Raw genomic sequence first — 21,697 nt, forward strand, 5'->3', positions numbered from 1 at the left:
TTGTTAGAGAAATAATCCATAAGCTAAACAACAAAAGATGCATATTTGAAGAGATTTTACATTTTAATTACTAGTATTGATAAGAAGTTTCATTGATCAAAATGATTTTTCTTGTCATTTATTGAAATAATATCATCTTTTTACAACCCCAGCTCTTTTCAAGAAACTTACCGTTATGTGAAGGTAGTATTCGAAGCGTTATCGTTATTTTTCTGCCAATAATCCAAATTCAGGCTACAATACCCCCAGCCAAGCCAAATCCTTGACTCTTTATTAGTTGTTTTCCTTTACAGGCCTTCGCAGTTCAAAGCATACAAATCCTAATTCCTCCAGATCCTATGCGGGTAGAGTGGGTACCCTGTGTCAATGCGAATTTCCCAATACAAGAGAGTTATTTTTCATACTGTCTCGGACCGAGCTTCTTATTTTTTATTCAGGTGGTAACACAGAGTCAACTATACACAAAACAAGGCCTCTGCAGTATCTCAGATATATATATATATAAACATAAAAGAATGATAAGAATGCATTATCTAACATTTATATATATACACAGATGACATATATCCAGAGAAAAACATGATCATTCGGTTGGGCAATGATCTATAACACCTCTGCTAGGTCACCATTTTGATGGTTGTCTGCTTCAATCCCTGGATAACTTTCCTGTCAACAAAATACGTTAGGACTGTAAGCACACAAGGGCTATGAGTGTCCCGAGTTGTACATATCAACACAAAAGAAGAAAATCATAACAAGGTTGAGCTTTTCTGGCTCACAGCAGGCATCAATAACCAGTGATGAACCCAAGATAACGTCCGTTTGTTGACAATCAAGCGAAGGACTTTTGTGACAAATCCAACAGCAAGTTGCATTGATCATCAATGAAACCGAATTCAACATTTAGAAGAACTGTTGAGACAATTCAATAGTGCCTTTTGTGTTTGGGGGTTGGGTTCAGGTTACTTTCTCAGAGTTTTCTTTATGTGATATACAGCATCATTTACGATAAATAGAATAAAGCATGTACACTCGGAAAATGTTAAGGTTAATAAGCAATTATAAATTATCAGAGCATCTCTGACGCCAATAGGAAAAGGCAAAAACATCCTTGGATTCACAATTGATATCTCTAAAACAATGAGGAAACAACACTTTACCTCTAAAGGCACATCAACTGGGAATAAGTTTATGCTACTGGGATTGAAGTTTAATGCACTGCAGGAAAAGGACGTCACAAAAAAGAGAAATCAGTAATATTTCCTCCATATTTGCAAATAAAAACAGAAATATTTAATAAATAAGAAGATTCAAAATGGCTCAATGCATTAAACACTCAATCATCCTTAACTTAAACCTCCTATATATAAAATTTAACCAACTAAGAACTATAAACTTCCCTATCCGTCATGCTAGAAATTATAAAAAAGGAAACAGGAAAGTATTTCATCCATTGCTCTATTTTCATCTTTTAAAAGGGAAAAAAATGTTTTAGAAGTAGGAAAACAGGAAATAACTTTAAAATGGAGAAGCACTCGGTCTATCATGCTAGGACATACACAGGACAGAAGCATACAGATCCAACCAGGTAAATGAATCAAATGCAGGAAAGTACCTGCGAGCCATAACAAGCTGCCACACATAAGGAATGAAGAACTCCTCAGGATGACTCTCTTGCTCATACGTAAAGCGTAATTGAGTAAACATCTGCCAAATAGGTAATGAGAGAGAAACACAAACATCAAAGAGGAATTCCCTTACTAGATCTGCAAAACACAAACATTGTCTATCATACCTTCATGCCTTCCCCACGCCAAGATCTACAATTTATGATTATGACTTGGAGGACACTCTCTCCACTGACCATTCACCAGCCATTCTTTGGGCATCCATGCGGCTATTGAAAAAATCTAAGACCTAAAGAAGCAGCCAGAACAGGACAGAAAGAAGAGAAAACTTGAATTTCCCTCAAGGTTCTGCAGGAAGAAAAGAAGAGAGAACCAAGGAAAAAGAGACCTCAAAGTTCACTATTAAAAAAAATGGCACATACAGTAAAAATATTCTCAAGCAGCTCATTAAAGCGTGGATGACTCTTCAAAGGTTCGAAGACCTCCTGCCTGTGCATAATTGCATATACAACCTGCTCCAGAGTATTGCAAAAAAATAAAATAATAATAAGCAGTGTATGAAGAAGGCATAACAACCACATGCATGTTGGTGCATTGATGACAAATGATAGCTCCACTTTTATCTTGCGTGAATCAGTAGAGACTCAATGACTCATGAAAAAAAATAATATAACAGAACATATGACGATCATACCTCAGGATTACGTGGCAGAGCACAAGTCAGAATTGCATTTAATATTTCCAGAACGATTCTTAGAAAGTCTGTTGTACTTTGATGAAGCTTCAATATCGCTGCGTTTGGCATAGGGGCTGGAGGGTCTTTTCAGCAACCCTCAGAGCCGCCCAAAACGGTAGCGTTTTGGGCCTCTGAGTGGATGGCTGAAATGGCAACCAGCTGTGCCGTTTTGCTTGACGTACTTCATTGTCGCCTTGCCTGCTGTGTGCCCGATCGTTGATGCTCTGCTGTGCCTTTATTCATCCCGATCGCCACCGTTGCATCCTTCTATATATCTTCTACAGTGGCCTCGAGATCAGCAGTGCGCACAGCCTCCGATTACCTTCCTCTTGCTTGGTTTGATCTGTTTATTCTCTGTATTTTCTTCTCTCTCTCTGTATAGTTTATGTATGTTTTCTCTCTAGGGTTTGGTCTCTGACCTTTAGTTTCTATGGTTATGGGGCCGATTTAAAAGGTGAGAATCATTTTGTACAATAAGGGTTGAGAGTTAATCTGTGTAAACCGAGGTTGTAATCGTTTTTGATCTGATAGTGGAGTGAGCTTTCTTTGCCGGAGCTCAACGTGGATGTAGTCCTCATTAACGGGTGAACCACAGTAAATCTTTGGTGTTTGTATGTTTGATTTATTCTTGATTATCTGCATGCTTACAGTATTGAATATTATGTGTCTTCCGCTTTGAGTGTTTGGTCGAGGGTTATCCTTTTGTAACAAAGTCGGTATAAATATGCAATTCTGTTGACTGCAACAAGCATATTTCAATTTAGAAAAAGCATACTGTTAGGAAAATAATCTCGCACAAAGCCAAAACACTTTCTGTTAGTAGCGAACAAATCAAATCACAAGTGATAAACACAAGAACAGAAAGTTAAACTTCCCTTTTAAAATACCAATGAAAGGTTACAGCTTATTCAAGGCTCAGATCTGTATATCATCACCTACAGCGAACCAACGAGAAGCTCTCCCAAACCGAAGTCCAATCGGCCCAGCTCGGTACCAGCACACAGCAAGAAGATCACACAGAAATGGTTCACACAGAGACCCAACGAGTTCAACTAGGTTTCTCTTCTTTTTCACACACTCGTCCCATCGAACCCACATAGGTTTTATAGCCATCAAGAGATAAACCGAAACCAGTAAAAAATCCGTCAAAGGAGGAACCAGGTTTTCGGAGAAGATAGAAATGGCGAGATAGGAGGAGAGGATAAGCTAGGGTTTTGGACGGAGTCGCAAACGGCCAGAGAGAAGGTAGGTCACAAAACGAGAAACAACTATTATATACCTGGGAGAGGGCTGGCCGAGCTGGGCTTCAATTTGGGCCTGAGCTGCTGGGCCAAAATTGGCCCTACCTCCTCAAAGGCCCTTTGGGCTTGCTTCTCTATTTGGTGACCTGTACATTGGATTGAATCCACACAAAAGTGGCCCACATGATCATCATAGCCTTGGGATGTTTGGTATCACAAACAACAAATCTCCACCTTGATACCAAACATCCAGCAAATCGGAACCCACCGAGAATGCACAAAAAACACGCATAATGCACTAAACAAAAAACAAATGAATAGCACACAGCAATATAACAGCACTCAGCATGAAAATAGCACACAGCAACAGCACATAGATTATCAGCACTCACACAGAACTGATTATGTTATTTTACCAATATTTAAGAGTGATAAACAGCTCCTGAATTTTGCTAATGTGAGAACCTTAGTACCCATATCTGAGGGGTTATAATCAGTCATAATTTTCTCCAAATTAATAGTATTTTGAGACACTATGTCACGTATAAAATGGAGTCTGATATCTATGTGTTTAGTGCGTTCATGAAACATGGGATTTTTGCACAAATGAATAGCTGACTGGCTATCTGAATAAACTACTACATTACTCTTTAAAACACCCAGTTCTGTGAGTAAACCTTTAAGCCATAAGGATTCTTTAATTGCTTCAGTTGCAGCTATATATTCTGATTCAGTGGTGGATAGTGCAACAATATGCTGAATTTGGGATTTCCAACTAACACAGGATTTACTTAATGTAAACACATAAGAGGAAGTTGATTTCCTATTATCTCTATCACCAGCATAATCAGAATCTGTGAATCCTTCTAATTTAACTTCTTCATTTGTGCTTTTATACACTAAACCTATATCACAAGATCCCTTCAGATATCTTAATAACCACTTTAATGCTTCCCAATGCTTAGGACCTGGGTTTGACATAAACCTGCTAAGTGTGCTAACTACATGAGCTAGGTCAGGTCTAGTACACACCATTAAGTACATAATTGACCCTATGACATTAGAGTATGGCACTTTACTCATATACTCTTTTTCTTCTTCATTAGCAGGTGATTGATCTCTTGATAAAATAAAGTGGCTTGCTAAGGGTAAGGAGACTGGTTTACACTCATGCATGCCAAATTTCTTTAAAATTTTTTGGATATAAAATGATTGATGCAAAAACAAAATGGAAATAGACCTGTTTCTTTTGATTTCCATGCCTAAAATTTTCTTAGCATGTCCTAGGTCTTTCATTTCAAATTCTTTGTTTAAAGTTGTTTTGATCTCATCAATCATTTTTATATCTGGACCTATTAAAAGCATATCATCAACATATAGCAGCAAGAACACACAGTAATTGTCATGATGCTGAAGATAAAGACAGTAATCAAAAGCACTTCTTTTAAAACCAATGGAATGTACAAAATTATCAAAACGTTTGTACCATTGCCTAGGAGACTGTTTCAACCCATATAAAGATTTTTTCAGGTAACACACATAATTAGGATTATTTTTATCTTCAAACCCCTTAGGTTGAGTCATATATATGTTTTCTTCTAGATCACCATGCAAAAAAGCTGTTTTGACATCCAATTGTTCTAGTTCCCAATTAAAGTAAGCAACCAATGCTAACATAACCCTTATTGTGGTATACTTAACAACTGGAGAAAAAATTTCATGGTAATCTACTCCTTCTTTCTGTGTGAAACCCTTGGCTACTAACCTAGCCTTAAACTTAACTGGTTCAGCCCCACTTGCCCCTTCTTTTACTTTGAAAACCCATTTGCAACCCACTAAGGATTTGTCTTTAGGCCTAGGGACTAATTCCCACGTTTGATTTTTATGAAGTGAACTCATTTCTTCTTTCATTGCACCAATCCATTCTTTAGCATTTTCATTTTTAATAGCTTCTTCATAAGTATTTGGCTCTTTATCTACTAGATCTTGGTAGCTAGCATACCCAATGCTAAAATCAGTTTCCAATCTTTTAGGGAGTCTTTGTGGCCTTCTTTCCCTATCTCTTGCTAATTGATAGTCATTTAGGGAATCTGGACTTTCTGTTTCTTCTTCTAGGTTAGTCTCATTTTCATTAACCTGATTTTGTGCATTATTCTCCACCTCATTTGGGGTATTATGGATAAAAGTACTAACTTTCTCCACCTTACTTCTAGTGTTTTCTAACTTGTCTTCATTCTCTAAGTTTGAGTCTTCCTTAAGGCATGGCATTTCCGATTCATTAAAAGTGACATCCCTGCTGATTATGATCTTTACACCCTTTTGACTTCTATCCCATAACCTATATCCCTTTACTCCTTCGGGATACCCTAGAAAGACACACTTTCTAGCTCTAGGTTCTAATTTGCCCTCATTTTGATGTATAAAGGCAGCACAACCAAAGGTTTTTAAAACAGAATAATCTGCACATTTTCCATACCATTTCTCATAGGGTGTATCACCACTTAAAGCCACTGAAGGTGTCAAATTAGTTAAATAACAAGCAGTCACTATAGCTTCTCCCCAAAATGATTTTGGCATACCTGACCCTAGCATCATGCACCTAACTTTATCTAACAAAGTCCTATTCATTCTTTCGGCCACTCCATTTTGTTGTGGAGTGTAGGGTACAGTCCTATGTCTGGTTATGCCACTTTCAGCACATAAGTTTTCAAAATCAGAATTACAGAATTCTAGGCCATTATCGGTTCTTAGATATTTCAGTTTTCTCCCTGTTTGATTTTCAAATTGTATTTTCCATCTTTTAAATTTTGAAAATGTATCTGACTTTTCCTTTAAAAGATACACCCATACACGCCTAGAGAAGTCATCAATTATAGATAGGAAATATCTATTTCCTCCAAAAGTAGGATTAGACCCTGGTCCCCACAAATCTGCATGAACATACTCTAGGATTCTAGACGTTTTATGATTGCTAGAGGAGAAGGAGAGTCTATGGTGTTTACCTAGGACACAAAAGTCACAGAATGGCAGGTCTGACACTTGATCCTTACCAAAAACACCCTTATCACTCAGATATTTGAGACCCTTTAAGCTAATGTGTGCTAACCTATTGTGCCATTTTTGTGTGTGATCCGTGTTAAGAGAGGCAACAGTGGGAGTTATATTACTTAACACTTGTACATTAGTTAAATAAATTCCATTTTTCCTTACAGCTTTAAAAGCCCTAAGTGCACCCTTAAACATTTGGATCATCCCATTTTTAATCTCACCTGTGAACCCCAATTTTTCTAGTTCCCCAACAGAGATTAAATTTCTACTCATTTGAGGGATATATCTAACTCCAGTTAATACTAGCACATAGCCATTTTCAAATTTAACAGTTATATCTCCTACACCAGCTACTTTGTATGCCACATTATCACAAGTAACAACATGCCCATTATCAGAATCATGTAAATGTGCAAACCAGTGTTTTCGAGATGTAACATGAAATGAAGCACCAGAGTCTACAATCCATTCATGCAAATAGGTGTTCATAGACAAATTAATTTCAGATGAATCAGAGTTTACTAACATATAAACCTCACCTGACTCACCTTCAGAAGACACTACATTTGCCTCATTATTTTCCTTCTCCTTTTGTTTATTCTTTTCTATATAACAATCTTTTATATAGTGCCCAGGCTTTCCACAGCCATAACATTTTCTCCCTTTTATTTTTCCTTGGGACTTAGACCTACTTCTACCCTTTTGCTTGCCATTCTTCTCATTCTTCTCAGAATTCCTAAACTGTGATCTACCCCTACCTCTTACCATATGAACTTCACCATTTCTTTTCTCATTTTTTAGTTCCATTTCTCTACTTCTAAGAGAATCAATAACAATTTCAGGTGACAATGTATCTCTACCATATTTTATTGCACTTTTAACTTCTCTATAGGTTTCAGGTATGGAATTCAATAAAATAACAGCTTTGTACTCTTCAGACACTGTTTCACCACAATTTGTTATATCTTGAACCAATTTATTGAAACCATCTAGATTTTCATCTAAATCCTTAGAGGGTTCAATTTTGAAACTAAAAAATCGTTCAAGTAAGTAGAGTTTGTTAGGAGTAGACTTCACAAGGTATAGAGACTCAAGCTTTTCCCACAATTCTTTAGTTGTGTTTAATCTCCCTACCTTTCTCAAAACAGAATCCGAGAGATGTAAAATTATGGAAGTGTATGCTAATTCATCCATTTCCTTTTGTTCTTCAGTTATATCAGAAATTTCAGTTTCGGTTCCTTCTTTAGATGTACTAGGTTTAGCAAAACCGATTATAGCTTTTGAAACCTTCTGTTGTACTAAAATTCCTCTCATTTTTTGTTGCCATATTGAAAAATCACCTTTACCATTAAAAACACCTAGTTCAAAATGTTGTGTTGCCATTAGATGCACAAAGCAAAATGCAACAGATAGACTTTTCAGAAAGCAATTAGCAACTAAACAGTCAGGAAATAACAATTACACAATTCCAAAATCAGCAAGTTCACAAAGAAATCAGTAAAGTAGATAATCCTAATATATCTATCAGCACGTAATGGTTACCACCACAGGGTAACCCCCAATCCTAATGACCACCCCCACACGATGGCCTGCTACTTGCTGAAATAAAATTAGGGTTAGAAGAGTCTTACCAAACTGACCGGATTAACAGTCAGTAAATTAAGAGAGACAAACCACTGAGGTTGGGCTGATAGTCGAAAAGCCTCGCACGGCCGTTGGTGCTGCCACGCACCGTCGCCGGAGCTGCACGCGCCGTCGGCCGCCGGTTGGCCCGAGCTACACAAGCCGGTCGCCGAGACTCACCTCAACGTCGAGAAGCCGACGAAAGGTCTCACGCGCCTTAGAACAACCGGAGTGGAGAGATCGAGTAGGATTTTCGAATCAGGTTAGGGTTTCGTGAACCTTCCCCAGACTCGAACGCAACTAAGAGATCGATGATCTCTTAGTCTCCAAACTCGGCTCTGATACCAGTTTGTTAGGAAAATAATCTCGCACAAAGCCAAAACACTTTCTGTTAGTAGCGAACAAATCAAATCACAAGTGATAAACACAAGAACAGAAAGTTAAACTTCCCTTTTAAAATACCAATGAAAGGTTACAGCTTATTCAAGGCTCAGATCTGTATATCATCACCTACAGCGAACCAACGAGAAGCTCTCCCAAACCGAAGTCCAATCGGCCCAGCTCGGTACCAGCACACAGCAAGAAGATCACACAGAAATGGTTCACACAGAGACCCAACGAGTTCAACTAGGTTTCTCTTCTTTTTCACACACTCGTCCCATCGAACCCACATAGGTTTTATAGCCATCAAGAGATAAACCGAAACCAGTAAAAAATCCGTCAAAGGAGGAACCAGGTTTTCGGAGAAGATAGAAATGGCGAGATAGGAGGAGAGGATAAGCTAGGGTTTTGGACGGAGTCGCAAACGGCCAGAGAGAAGGTAGGTCACAAAACGAGAAACAACTATTATATACCTGGGAGAGGGCTGGCCGAGCTGGGCTTCAATTTGGGCCTGAGCTGCTGGGCCAAAATTGGCCCTACCTCCTCAAAGGCCCTTTGGGCTTGCTTCTCTATTTGGTGACCTGTACATTGGATTGAATCCACACAAAAGTGGCCCACATGATCATCATAGCCTTGGGATGTTTGGTATCACAAACAACACATACATAAATGTAAGATAAAAGAATGTCATCAAGATGATGACAAAGTTAACATGAATAGTATGGACTATGGTGAATACTGGGTCTTCTGGAAGGCTGTCTCCTCTTGATTCAATATTCGTTATATGCATCTTATCATTTTTCAGCCGTGCTAATTTTGAGTACCTAAAGACAACCATATAAAGTTAAAGCCTCATCAAAGAGATAAGTATCCCATCCAAGAAAACAGATGTGTGTGTTTAATGCAGACATTAAAAGACATACTTGCGTGAGAGCATATCAAAAAGACTAACAAGCCTCTGTGATGCATATGCACTCAAATGGTGGACATGCGGTGCCATGTTGGCCAAAGTTGCAAGGCAGTTTGTATGGAGATAAACATCCTGCACAAATTTAATATGTCAGACACTATGGCAGAAATGCATCTATAAAACCAACTGTTTCAAATGAAGTCATCTTTACTTAGTAACCACTAGACAGGTCTTAAAATGAAGTCACTGAAAAATCATTAAAACTTTCAGAAAACATGAAAACCCTGGGGTAAACAATGAAACTGGTAAATCTCAATTATAATGAGATATTCAGAAATCATATATTAAGTGGAAACAGTCCTAGCCATACCCGTAACTTGGACAGGTTATACTTCACAGTCCTTATCAGAATTATGACCATCAAGGAACCAAGAGAAATCTGATGGAGGAGCCGTTCTTTGTACCATGGAACAGTTGGCAATATCTGTTAGAATAGATAAAATTTCAATCACAACCTTCAAAACTGCAGTCAAGAGTTAGCCTTCAGAGGCAGCACTCACCAGTTTGTGTATGCTGGCATTGAAAGAAGAATCCTGATTGAGTATTAGAAGGATAAAGAGCAGCATGTAGATTTGATTGGATGTCCTCTTTGAAGCATTATAAAGTGTTTCCAACATGGGCATCAACTGTTGATTTCGTTGTAGAAGTGAAAATCATATTAAGAGATGTTGCAGCTACATCACGTTATGACTAAATATGACGGCTGGCATTAAGAGTAGAAAAAAATAAATGTTTTGCTGAACTTAATATCGAGTTATGCATAATATGACTTTCACCTGATGTAACATGTAAAGACATGGCAAATTTATATGTATAAAAATCAAAAGGAAAACTCTAGGGAATATGAAGAAAATGATCAAGATAAGAAAGGAAGCACGAAAATGTGATCTCCGTGCCTCTCAAAAAGGGAGGACGCCCAAAATTAAGAGATTTTATAAGAGTAATCTTACCACTATAATAACATAGGAGGGCTCAAGTATTACTATAACATAATTATAAAGTAATGGCGTCCCCAGTGCAGAAGGTTCTTCACTTTGCAAGGGTTAGGGGAAGGGCATTTTAATATGCAGCCTTACAATTGCTTTGCAAAAAGATTATTTCCACAACTCAAACCCTTGGAAAATTGAATGCTTGACCTTCCACAAAACACTCCCAAGTAATCTTACATATTAACTAACATATCATGTTCTCCACATCAACTAGGCTACATCCATTGGACAAGGAGAACCATGATAAGTATCTAATAACTAACTTCTCTCAAAGAACTTATCAATAAAGGGGAAAAAAAACACCACTTCACTGCAAAAGATATGATATTACAATTCTAATCTCAGATGCTAAAGCCCAGACTCTGTTATGGCCACAATTTATTAAAATTTTCAAACTACAAGGTTCAATCACAGTATAAACCTAATTGGCATGATTCTTAATCTGCCAATGTTACAACACAGAAATAGGTGGACCTAAATAAATTCCAAAAGCCAGTGAGGGGACATTCATACCAGTGTATCTAAATCTGTTCGCACCAAAACATACTCCAGAAAATCGGAGTTACCATGCACCAGTGAGTAAAGCAGCAAGACAGCAGCCTCATCTGCCAAGTACCTGAGAGGCAGAACCCATTAGTTACCCCAAAAAGAAAAGAACTAAATAGAAAGCTATATAAATGACAACAGTTCAATGAGAGCAGTAGCCAGCAGTGTAGCATGCTCTACTTCTTCCAGTTCTTTAGAATTATAATTCAGGTAGAATATAAAAAATCCAACTCAAATTAATTACAGTTTAGCTCACAAAAATAGTACAACAATATTCACTTGCACATCCTAAACAATAACTTGTACAAACTGATTTGGTTGATAAATGAATAAGTATAATCTGTATGTTGTATAAGTAATAGGATAACCTGAACTTGGAATTTAAACATCATTTCTCATTGTCTTTCTGTCCATTTACTGGGATGCTTAACTCTAGGAATTCAAACTCCTAAAAGCATGTTTGTAGGGGGATTGGATTAATTAATACCACCCCTAAGCCTTATCCCTTGTTTGGTGCAGCCCAAGGATTAGGCCTAGCTAACCCTTGGGACAAGTTAGTCCCACCGGGTAGGGATTCATTTTTCCCACTGTTCCCCTTGGGACAAATAGTCTCAGTGGCTCCAATGATGAAAATGTCCCTTCACTAGAACCAAGAAAAGCATTGTTCCTTTTTGTAATTAATAAATGAGGGATATTATGGTATTCTTTAAGGTAATCCCACATCTACACCTTCAAACCAAACAAGGGGTAGTTATGACCTTGACCTTGAGTAATACCTCCTATACCAAACATGATCTAGCATTGTTTAACCCCATCGCAAAATAATCCATGTACCAGACACCCATAAGAATCAGATTTCTCAAGAAACAATATAATGATGCTTGTACATAGCAATGGAAATTAAGCTTCAGAATCTTAAGATCACATTTCTTGCTGTTTGGATGAGAATTGAAAATCCTAGAGGAATCACTTCTACTCAAAATATCCTTTCCTGTAATTTACTTATTCTTTCCCATGACACAAGGCATAACATATATCAAATGAATACAGTTACGGGAAAGGACCAATAAAACAAAAACAACATAACATCATTTATGAAGTATTTTATATTTATATCAGTGTATCAGATTTATAATAAAAATGAAACATTTCATTTACTTGCTTTAGATAATAATAATGATATAGACACTTACATGCCAAGAGTATCAAAAAGGGATGCAAAAGATACTCTCACAAGTGGACCAATGCGGGTACTGCCTTCAATGTCAACGCGATCAACTGCAAGCAGTAGACTGATTTCCTTAGCACTGCATACAGCAACACCATAACAATCAATGGTTACAATTAAGAGGACCTTACATTGGATATCCCTAGCATTTTCTAGAGCCTTGCAGTAAGGGTTTTCAGAAAAATATGAACTTTCTTTCAAGAGTAAATCTGAACTGGCACTGTTATTACTTGTATCTCTCAATGTCTCCTCCAAAACACATTTCCGATAATGAATGAGAATAAGTAACATGTGAAGACTGCTGGCTGCCAATGAACTTCTGGTAGCTTCACGACTTGAATTGACAAAGTAATTAAATGGCAATAGAACAAACTTGCTGCAGGACAACCATACAATTTAAGAACTTTTTTCAGTAAAATCTGTTATGTTAATAGAGAAATAAAAGGAAAAGATTCCACGGTAAATAATAAAAAAAATAAAAGAAGAGAAGCAAACAAAAATAATCTAGAGAAATTTGATTCATACCAGCATTTTTAGTAATTGTTTGTAAAAAAACATTTTTTCCAAACATACACTCATATAACATTAAAAGCATTTTTGTATGATTTGGCCAAACACTGAACTGTTTTTTCTTGAAAGTGATTTTTATAAAAGCATTTTTTTACAGAAGTGATTTTCAAGACAACAGAAATTTTACAGCAATGACAAATGGGCATATATAAATACACTTTTCTGACCAAAAAAACAGAAGGGTGTCTGTCTAGATTTCACAGCGTTAAAGATCAACATACCAGCCACAGAACCAACTCTCTGTAGAACACTGGGCTGATTTCCTTCAGAAAACATGTCATAAGATGCAGTGTTTAAGGCAAATCGAGGTTGCGTGATGCAATTAAGTAGCAATCTGCGAACAACCAAGCCAACCAAAGGGATCTCCTTCACAGGTGGTATCAATTTAGCACACCAGCAACATCTTTAGAAATTACCATAGAGTTTTGGACCATCTGAAAGAGTTGATGCTGTTCTTGTCACCTGAACCATGGCCGCATCGATGAATGGGTGAACATCATTAGGTCCTGGTGACGGTCCAGATAGGAGTTGAGTTGACATAGCCACTAGAATGAAGTTAAGCAGTTCATGGTGTAGAAGATATGTGTTGGGGCATGCCATAAAGATGCAAAAAGGAAAAAAAAAAAAAGGATAAAAAAATAAAGAACTAAATTAGGGAGATGATAATGTAAATTGCAGCACTAGCAAATATTGTCAATATTCTATAACATACCTTACATCTACTTTGCCTATAAAGCCAAGCACAGTACACATAACAAGATTTTCGACATTTTGATCTGCAATGCAAAACACAAAGGTTCTTAAAAAAAGGAAACAAAAAAGGGGGAAAATGAACAGAATAAAGTCACAACACACTGGCTTAAAAGATCGGGGAGAGAACTACAAAATCTCCAAAAAGAGATTTCAATTATCAAGCAAGTTGACTTTCACTATTAAGAGCATTTTAACTACAAAATATGCCATGAAGTTAAGTTATATTGCTGCTGCCATGGCGTTTCCATAATTGTACAGCTATATAATTTTTGTATAAAGAGATATTATTAAAATAATATAATAAATAGCATTTTTAGAATAGTAAAATACTTCATTAAAGTCTTTTCTTTTATGGAGTATATTTATTAATTAAAGATGAGAATGGTACATGTCAAATATTCATGAAACGACATAAGTAAAATATTTAAAATATTTTTAAATTACAAATAAATTAACAAAAATAAGATCTTGCTTCTTATCTTATTTTATCTTACCATGATATAATTATATATATATATATAAATGGTCTTCCTCTTATATTCATTCTCTTACAAATGATATACTAATTAATGTTTTTTTTCATATTCAACTTAAACAAGTAAATCTCAAATTTCATAAACTTATAAATATTTGTGGGCAAGTAAAATTAGTTTGCTTCCTTAACAATGGAATCAAAGAGTGTTTGGCTTTTGGCAGATGAAAAGGTATGAGTTTGTATCGGGTAACTTATCATCTGATACTTTAAGGGTTGGTTTATTTTTTATGGCATTAACACAACAATAAGTGTTTTCGTGAACAGAAATGTGTAGAGTCTTAGATGACACATTTGATCTAGAATACTGTTTGGAATTATCTATTCACTCTCTAGTTTTCCTAGCCTCTTTATGAGTTAGTTTTGTTCATATTTGGTGTCTACATCTGAAGAGCACTCAGTAAAATCCTTTATGTACTAGGGTATGAGTCTTTGTATTGTGGAGACTTAATTTTTTGTGCTTCGTTGTGAGTTAACTTTTCTTTATTTACTTATCTATGCATAATATTTTTTTTACTTGATATATTTTTAGTTAAAAAAAATTGTGGCTTAAGTAAATTGTTAAATCCATTGATACAAAAAAATTAAAGATGAAATTGTCACCATTTCTAAGATTATTGCTCGTGCCTTTGATTTCGACAGATGAGATAAATCATAAATAAAGACTTTATTTCACCATGCAAAATAAAAAATTAAACCTAAAATTTATTAATTCAAATTTAACTTATTATGATTTAACCAGTTAACGTCTATTCCAATAGCAATTGTCATCATTCCTTTGTGATCAAAAGGAAAGATAACCGCTTCATTAGACTAAACTGCATGATATTTCTATATATAGGCGGCGAAAATGATGACGTCACCTTACAATTTTCATTAATTGTAATTTTAGTCATTGTTTTCTTTTTTTTGTCATCTTCTGATATATATGAAGCATGAAGAAAGTATTGGGCATAGTATGATAATTGAGAGTATTCAGCTGTAATTTATTGTTAATTCTTCAAGAATATGAAGAAAACGAATGCTCAACTACATGATTAATCAATTAGGAAAGTAATTAATTAATTAAATTCCATAAGAGCACTTTTGTAACATCCTGATCGAGCGATAGGAAGTCGTGATGGGCCTACACGAACTTCTCAAGAGGGTCACCCATCCCTGGATTACCCCAAGTTAAGGCTTAACTTGAGAGTTCTTTGCCAACATTCAGCCCAAAAAGTATCCAGCTGGTGTTGTTTCCTTTCTTACACTATCCTCGATATATACTAACTTCTTTGGGCTCTCGGGGTATTACATTCTCCCCCCCCTTAAGCACATGACGTCCTCGTCATACGACCTTACAACCGGTCCCAGATCTCCCCCCTTGCATGGCCGATGTGGGATTCGCCTAAGGTGCCTACATGCACCCCCCATAGGGGCCTACACACACCCCCTTCGGGACTCAGCCTCCTCGCTGAGGTTTGCCCCACCACCGCGCTCAGAGGCTCGGGGGTCGGCTCTGATACCACCTGTAACATCCCGATCGAGCGATAGGAAGATCTGAAACAACTTATCGTGATAGGCCTACGCGAACTTCCCAAGAGAGTCACCCATCCCTGGATTACCCCAAGTTAAGTTGGGAGTTCTTTGCCAATATTCAGCCTAAAAGGTATCCAGCTGGTGTTGTTTCATTTCTTACACTATCCTCGATATATACTAACTTCTCTGGGCTCTCGGGATATTACAACTTTTTACTTCTAATATGTTGTGAACTAGATCAAAATCATTCTTAACGAGTTCATAAAAAGTGATTTCATTTTCTTTTATTGATTTCGGATAGATACCAAAGATTTTGAGCAACTAATCTAACATAACAAGTCAAAAGATAAAAAAATATCTTTAATTTCTTTGTGTTCATTTCAAATTTAAAGTACTATTTGTACAAATAAGAATCCGTTTCGTTACGTGATTGCTTCTTCGTATAGATATATATAAGATCTATCCAACAATTACTTAGAAGTACAACAACCTCTCTTATCTCATAAAAAAATATTCTATGATTCTGAACTAATATTACTTGGGATTAATTACAAATCCTACATTTGTCTATGAAAAGCAAGTTGTATTAATATCTATCATTAATTTTTCCTATATAATACTAGAGTCTCATTAGTAAATATTATAAGATTTCATGCATTGAAACCCATTGTTGTGGACCCAAATTCATTAATATTTAATATTTTCTTTTCTAAGTGAAATTCCTTGATATATGAAAGAGTGAGAAAGTACTTTCGTTATTGTGGAATAAGAAATTTTTGTATATTAATGTATGTATCTAATTTATTCAAATTTGTTAGAACGGAATTCATTTTTTTGAGGACTATAAGTCTAAATAATAATAAAAATATTTTTAGTAGAACATCTTTCACAATTGCTAGAGAGATGATTCACTAAAAGGGATAAGTATTTCGACTTATTCATATCCAGATAATGAATGTTTGACACAATTGCTTCTCTTTTGCTTGAATCTTTGAATTTATCCACACATATACAGATGAACAATTCAGCTGTGTATATATAAGCCATCGTTCAAGACTCTTCCATCAACATAGACAAGAGTTAAGCTGTGTAAAACTCTTGATTTGTTCAAAAGAAAAAAGACAAAAGAGAGAAAAATCAGTGCTCGTTGATTTTTTCAACTGTGCAAAACTCTATAAAACTAGAACTTTCTTGTTTTTTTTTTTTTTTGAAAAGCTTGCAAATTAAACAGGTTCCCACTCCATTTGATCTTCCATTGAAACATCTTCAAACTGTCTCAAGGAACATTAATGGAGCAGGAGTCACAAATCCAGGTTCCAAGAGTAAAGCTGGGCTCTCAAGGCTTGGAGGTAATTGAACTCTTTCTTTTTTCTAATTAAGAAGTTTCTTGTAAACGGTATTGATCCCTTCTGTCTTTCATATATAAATATATATATATATATATATATAAGTTTCCTGAAACCTCTCTCTCTCTCTCTCTCTCTCTCTTTTTCTATATATATATATATATGTATGTATAGGTTTCAAGATTGGGTTTTGGATGCTTAGGACTCTCTGGAACACTGAATACTCAACTCTCCCATGAAGCTGGATGCTCAATTTTAAAGGATGTTTTCCACAAGGGCATCACCTTCTTTGATACCTCCGATGTTTATGGGCTTGACCATGACAATGAGATCATGATTGGCAAGGTGGCCAGCTAGCTCTTCTTCTATTTAATTGATGTTTAGATCGTGATTTTGTTCTAGTGTCTTGAATTGCCGACAAAAGTACTGGTTCTCATCCATTTCAGGCTCTGAAGCAGCTTCCCAGAGAGCAAATCCAGCTAGCTACAAAATTCGGAATCAGCATGCCCGATAGGAGAAGAGTTGAGATCAAGGGCAGCCCAGAGTACGTGAGGCAATGCTGCGAGGCCAGTCTCAAGGGGCTTGGCGTCGAATACGTTGATCTTTACTACCAGCACAGTGTGGACACCTCTGTGCCAATCGAGAATACTGTAATTAAGCACACAACAGATTCATTAACCTCCCAGCTGGTTTAACTAATCTTAATTGGCTTACTTAAATAATTTTAAGAATTGTTTGAAACCTGTTCATCTCTTCTAATTGGTTTGCATGAATGGAGAAAAGATGGGGGAGCTGAAGAAGCTGGTGGAGGAGGGGAAGATAAAATACATAGGATTATCAGAAGCCAGTGTGGACACAGTAAGGAGAGCTCATGCAGTTCATCCCATCACTGCTTTGCAGATTGAGTATTCTCTCCGGTCTCGCGAAGTTGAAGGGGATACCATCCCACTTTGCAGATATATATATATATATATAACCCAATTTTTTGTTGGGGTAACAGCAATAATTATACATAAAATCGATACAAAAAAGCTGTAAGTAATGACTGAAGTAGATGGCATTGCAACGAGCAAGGAAATTAATACAGATTGAGTTTGCGTGCAAAAGTGTTGTCTTGAAAATAGAATCATCCAGCACGGGCAGCTAGCAGACTACAGTGATAGTCTTAGCAGGATAAAACAATCTTATCGGCAGAATAGTAGCCAAGAACTGCCGAAGCTAACAGAACTCAAAAAGGAATTTCGCTCTCTATTTTTGATTGGAAAAAGATTGAAAATGGAATTAAACTCTCTGGTGAACAGTTAAAATGGAGAGGAAATTCGTATGAGCAGAAGAGAGTGAGAGTAGAGCTTCAGAAAAACATATTCGTGGAATTAGAAGCTCTATATATAAGGCATTGGACAGCCCAACACAAACGCATGAAATGTGGAAAGCAGCAACAGAAAATCGAAAAGTTGTTGGGACTAGGACCGCAACAGCACTGCATGGAACGCGCGGAGCAGATTTCAGAATAGTGTCCGGATTAAAATTAAAATAAAATAATATATTTAATAATTATTTACTAAAAATATATTATTTTATTTTTATTGATTCAATCAATTGGACGGTGATGGCGGCGTTGCGCATGTGGGTGTGAGTTCGCCCGCTCATAAAATTTGAATGTCTCTTAGGGTCCAAACCTAATATCATAATTTGAGCTATTTATACCCACTTAGAATCTCTCACGAGTTCGCCCGCTCATAAAATTTGAATGTCTCTTAGGGTCCAAACCTAATATCATAATTTGGGCTATTTATACTCATTTAGAATCTCTCACCAAGTCATGTGGGATAAACACTCTCACACACAACACTTTTGATCTATATAAACAAAATATTGTTGTTTAAAAGTTCACACAAAATGATGTGATCTTTGATTCCATTTTAATTTAATGATGCATAATCATGAAATATTATTGGGAAGTAAAAATTTCATTGTAATGATTAATAATATATGTAAATATCAGTGTATATATATCATATCTAGTTTAGATCTTAATATTTTCCACACGGAGGTTGTATAAAAATATTATTTTACTTGTCTATACATTAAGCTTTGTTGTTTCCACAGGGAAATTTGGATTGGGATAGTGGCATACAGCCCTCTTGGCCGTGGCTTCTTTGGTGGCAAGGCAGTGGGAAGCTTGGCTAAGGAAAGTGCATTGGTAAGTGACAAGAAGATAAAATTTTACCTGCTTTGCTTGTCAATTATATATTAATTAATCGGGATATTCTTCAAGTCATATGTATATATGATCACTAGAATGAAAAATCTTCAAATATTTCATATATCTGAATCATCCATCAGAATGAAGATGCACATTTTGTGACACCTGACCAGCTTTGCTAAGAGAGATGGATCCTCCATATCAGAACGAATTATTTATATATATAGATCAAAAGAATAGTACCCTAAATTGTAACCTTGTTAACACGCGTCTCAGCCCATGCATCCCACGAAGGAGAACTTGGAGAAGAACAAGAGTTTATATTCCCGGTTCAGGGACTTGGCGACGAAACATGGCTGCAGCCCTCCTCAACTTGCTCTTGCATGGCTGCTCCACGAAGGAGATGATGTTGTTCCAAATCTTCAATCCCAGTTATATATATATATATATATGCTCTTCTAACGCCATGCAAACTGGTGTATAATATATCAACTTTTGTTTGTTTAAATTAATATTTAGATATTATCATTGTTCTTACATTAATATTAATTAATTTTACAGGAACAACCAGGATTTAGAACCTCGATGCCAACATTGGATCAGTGGCAGTGAAGCTTGCAGTCAAGGATTTGAAAGAAATTTCTGATACAATTCCCATTGATGAAGTGGGTGGAGGAAGGGAGATGGAGCTCATGTCCAAGTTCACTTACAAGTTTGCCGATACACCACCAAAGATATTGTTGGAAATTTGATATATTTGGTATATTAATATGTCCAAATTAATAAATGGCCGGTGAATGAAAAATTGATCAAAAAATTATTTTTGGAGCATGTACAATATAATGTATAATTTATATTATTATAAAAATAAAAAAATAAAATAAAAGATGTACTATGCATCCATTATGTGTAAATTATGAAGATATACTATGCGCATGCTATGCATGAATTATGAGAATACACCATGCGTGTACTATGTGCGCATTGTGCAGGCACACTATACTTATGGCGACTAGTTGATTTCAATTATGAGGCATTATGTAATTATTATTTAATTAATATAATATAAAATATTATATTATATTTTTAATTAAAAAAGCAACCACTGGTAGTCACCTCCCCTTTATTCTTCTTTCTTTTTCTTTTTCTTTTTTCGTTCTTCTTCTTTCTTCTCTATAAATGGAGAATTTTTCCTTTGAAAAATGATAACAGAATTCACAATAAAATTATTTTCTATAAAATTCTTATATTCCTCTAGTTTTAATAGTATTTAATTAATATTTTAGTTTACTATTATAGTATGAAGTTTGTGCTAACTTTTCAGTCTAGTCTGTAAATCGTTGTACCCTAAGAAACAAACGTCAAATAGCCTCTTAAAACTTTCGGTGAGGCAGCAAATTTGTTTTAAGAGAATTGTGTGTTACACAAGTCTCGATTTTATCATCCCTTTATATATTGTTGTGGTTTTATTTTTTTTTTGTATAATATTATATTATTTTAATATTTCTATATTACTAGTTTAAATATAATATTATAAATATAATTATTATTTAACTAATAATATAATTATTTCATTATGGTTGGCTAACCGCTATAACTTTCCAGCTTCAAGCTTTAGAACCAAACATATTTATACTCTTATTCTAATTAGATTTTATATGTTCCTGAAATGAATAACGTATTGTGTTTGCCGAATAAATGAAAGCTCAACAATTATTTCATTTTGGAATGATAAACCAACCGCCACATAACGTCTACAGAGGTCGCACCAATGGTTGCCCCCCACCTTCCCTCTTATTCAAAGAAAATATCATAGCAAATATCTTCTTTCTTTAAATGTGTCGCTAAAACAGGGTAGTTGTTCGGTGACAGTACGAGCTCATCGTCACAGAAAAAAGCATGGATGGTGCCCTTTGCGGGAAAGATAAAGTGCAGCCTATCATTACGTTCTAGTGGTAATTTTAGATGTATGCTGAGACCAATAATAGATGGTTGAGAGAGAGAAGCCAAATTCATCTAACAACTTTCAAAAAATATCTCACACATTATTAAACTTGTGGATAGTGATTACAGTAACACAAAAGGTATCATAATACACTAATTACAATAATAAATGATGTATGAATAATTAATCACACACTTCTATGAATGATGCTTTGATCGTCATTTTGATCAAAACCCATCACTCCTCCTCAAACTGATTTCTCTTTCTTTTTGTTCTCAAAAATAGTGGGCACGATTCTTTTTTTTTTTTTTTAAACATAATGTATGAAAGAAAAGTAAGAAACCCTTGCGTACACTCATGATGACTTTTGAGTTTTTTCTTTTAACCTAAGAAAAGACACTAAAAACCAACATTAGAAGAATTTTTATCCTTTTAGG

General features: G+C 35.7%; 1 protein-coding gene and 1 pseudogene across 1 annotated transcript; one reads left to right on the forward strand and one right to left on the reverse strand.

Annotated features, from left to right (window-relative positions):
* Positions 1 to 962: 962 nt before the first annotated feature.
* Positions 963 to 13,515, reverse strand: LOC127799156 (uncharacterized). The gene is given in 16 exon segments (XM_052332909.1): positions 963 to 1,218; positions 1,616 to 1,707; positions 1,796 to 1,849; positions 1,852 to 1,917; positions 2,051 to 2,140; positions 2,323 to 2,398; positions 7,180 to 7,196; positions 9,397 to 9,481; positions 9,581 to 9,699; positions 9,938 to 10,051; positions 10,128 to 10,253; positions 11,130 to 11,232; positions 12,356 to 12,440; positions 12,522 to 12,766; positions 13,178 to 13,326; positions 13,423 to 13,515. Coding segments are annotated over 16 exon segments (1,755 nt in total). The 5' UTR covers positions 13,501 to 13,515.
* A 3,537-nt stretch (positions 13,516 to 17,052) lies between these two features.
* LOC127800758 (perakine reductase-like) lies at positions 17,053 to 20,067 on the forward strand (annotated as a pseudogene).
* The last annotated feature ends 1,630 nt before the right edge of the window (positions 20,068 to 21,697 follow it).

This window comes from Diospyros lotus, chromosome 4 (genome assembly GCF_014633365.1).
Source record: "Diospyros lotus cultivar Yz01 chromosome 4, ASM1463336v1, whole genome shotgun sequence".
NCBI lineage: Eukaryota > Viridiplantae > Streptophyta > Magnoliopsida > Ericales > Ebenaceae > Diospyros > Diospyros lotus.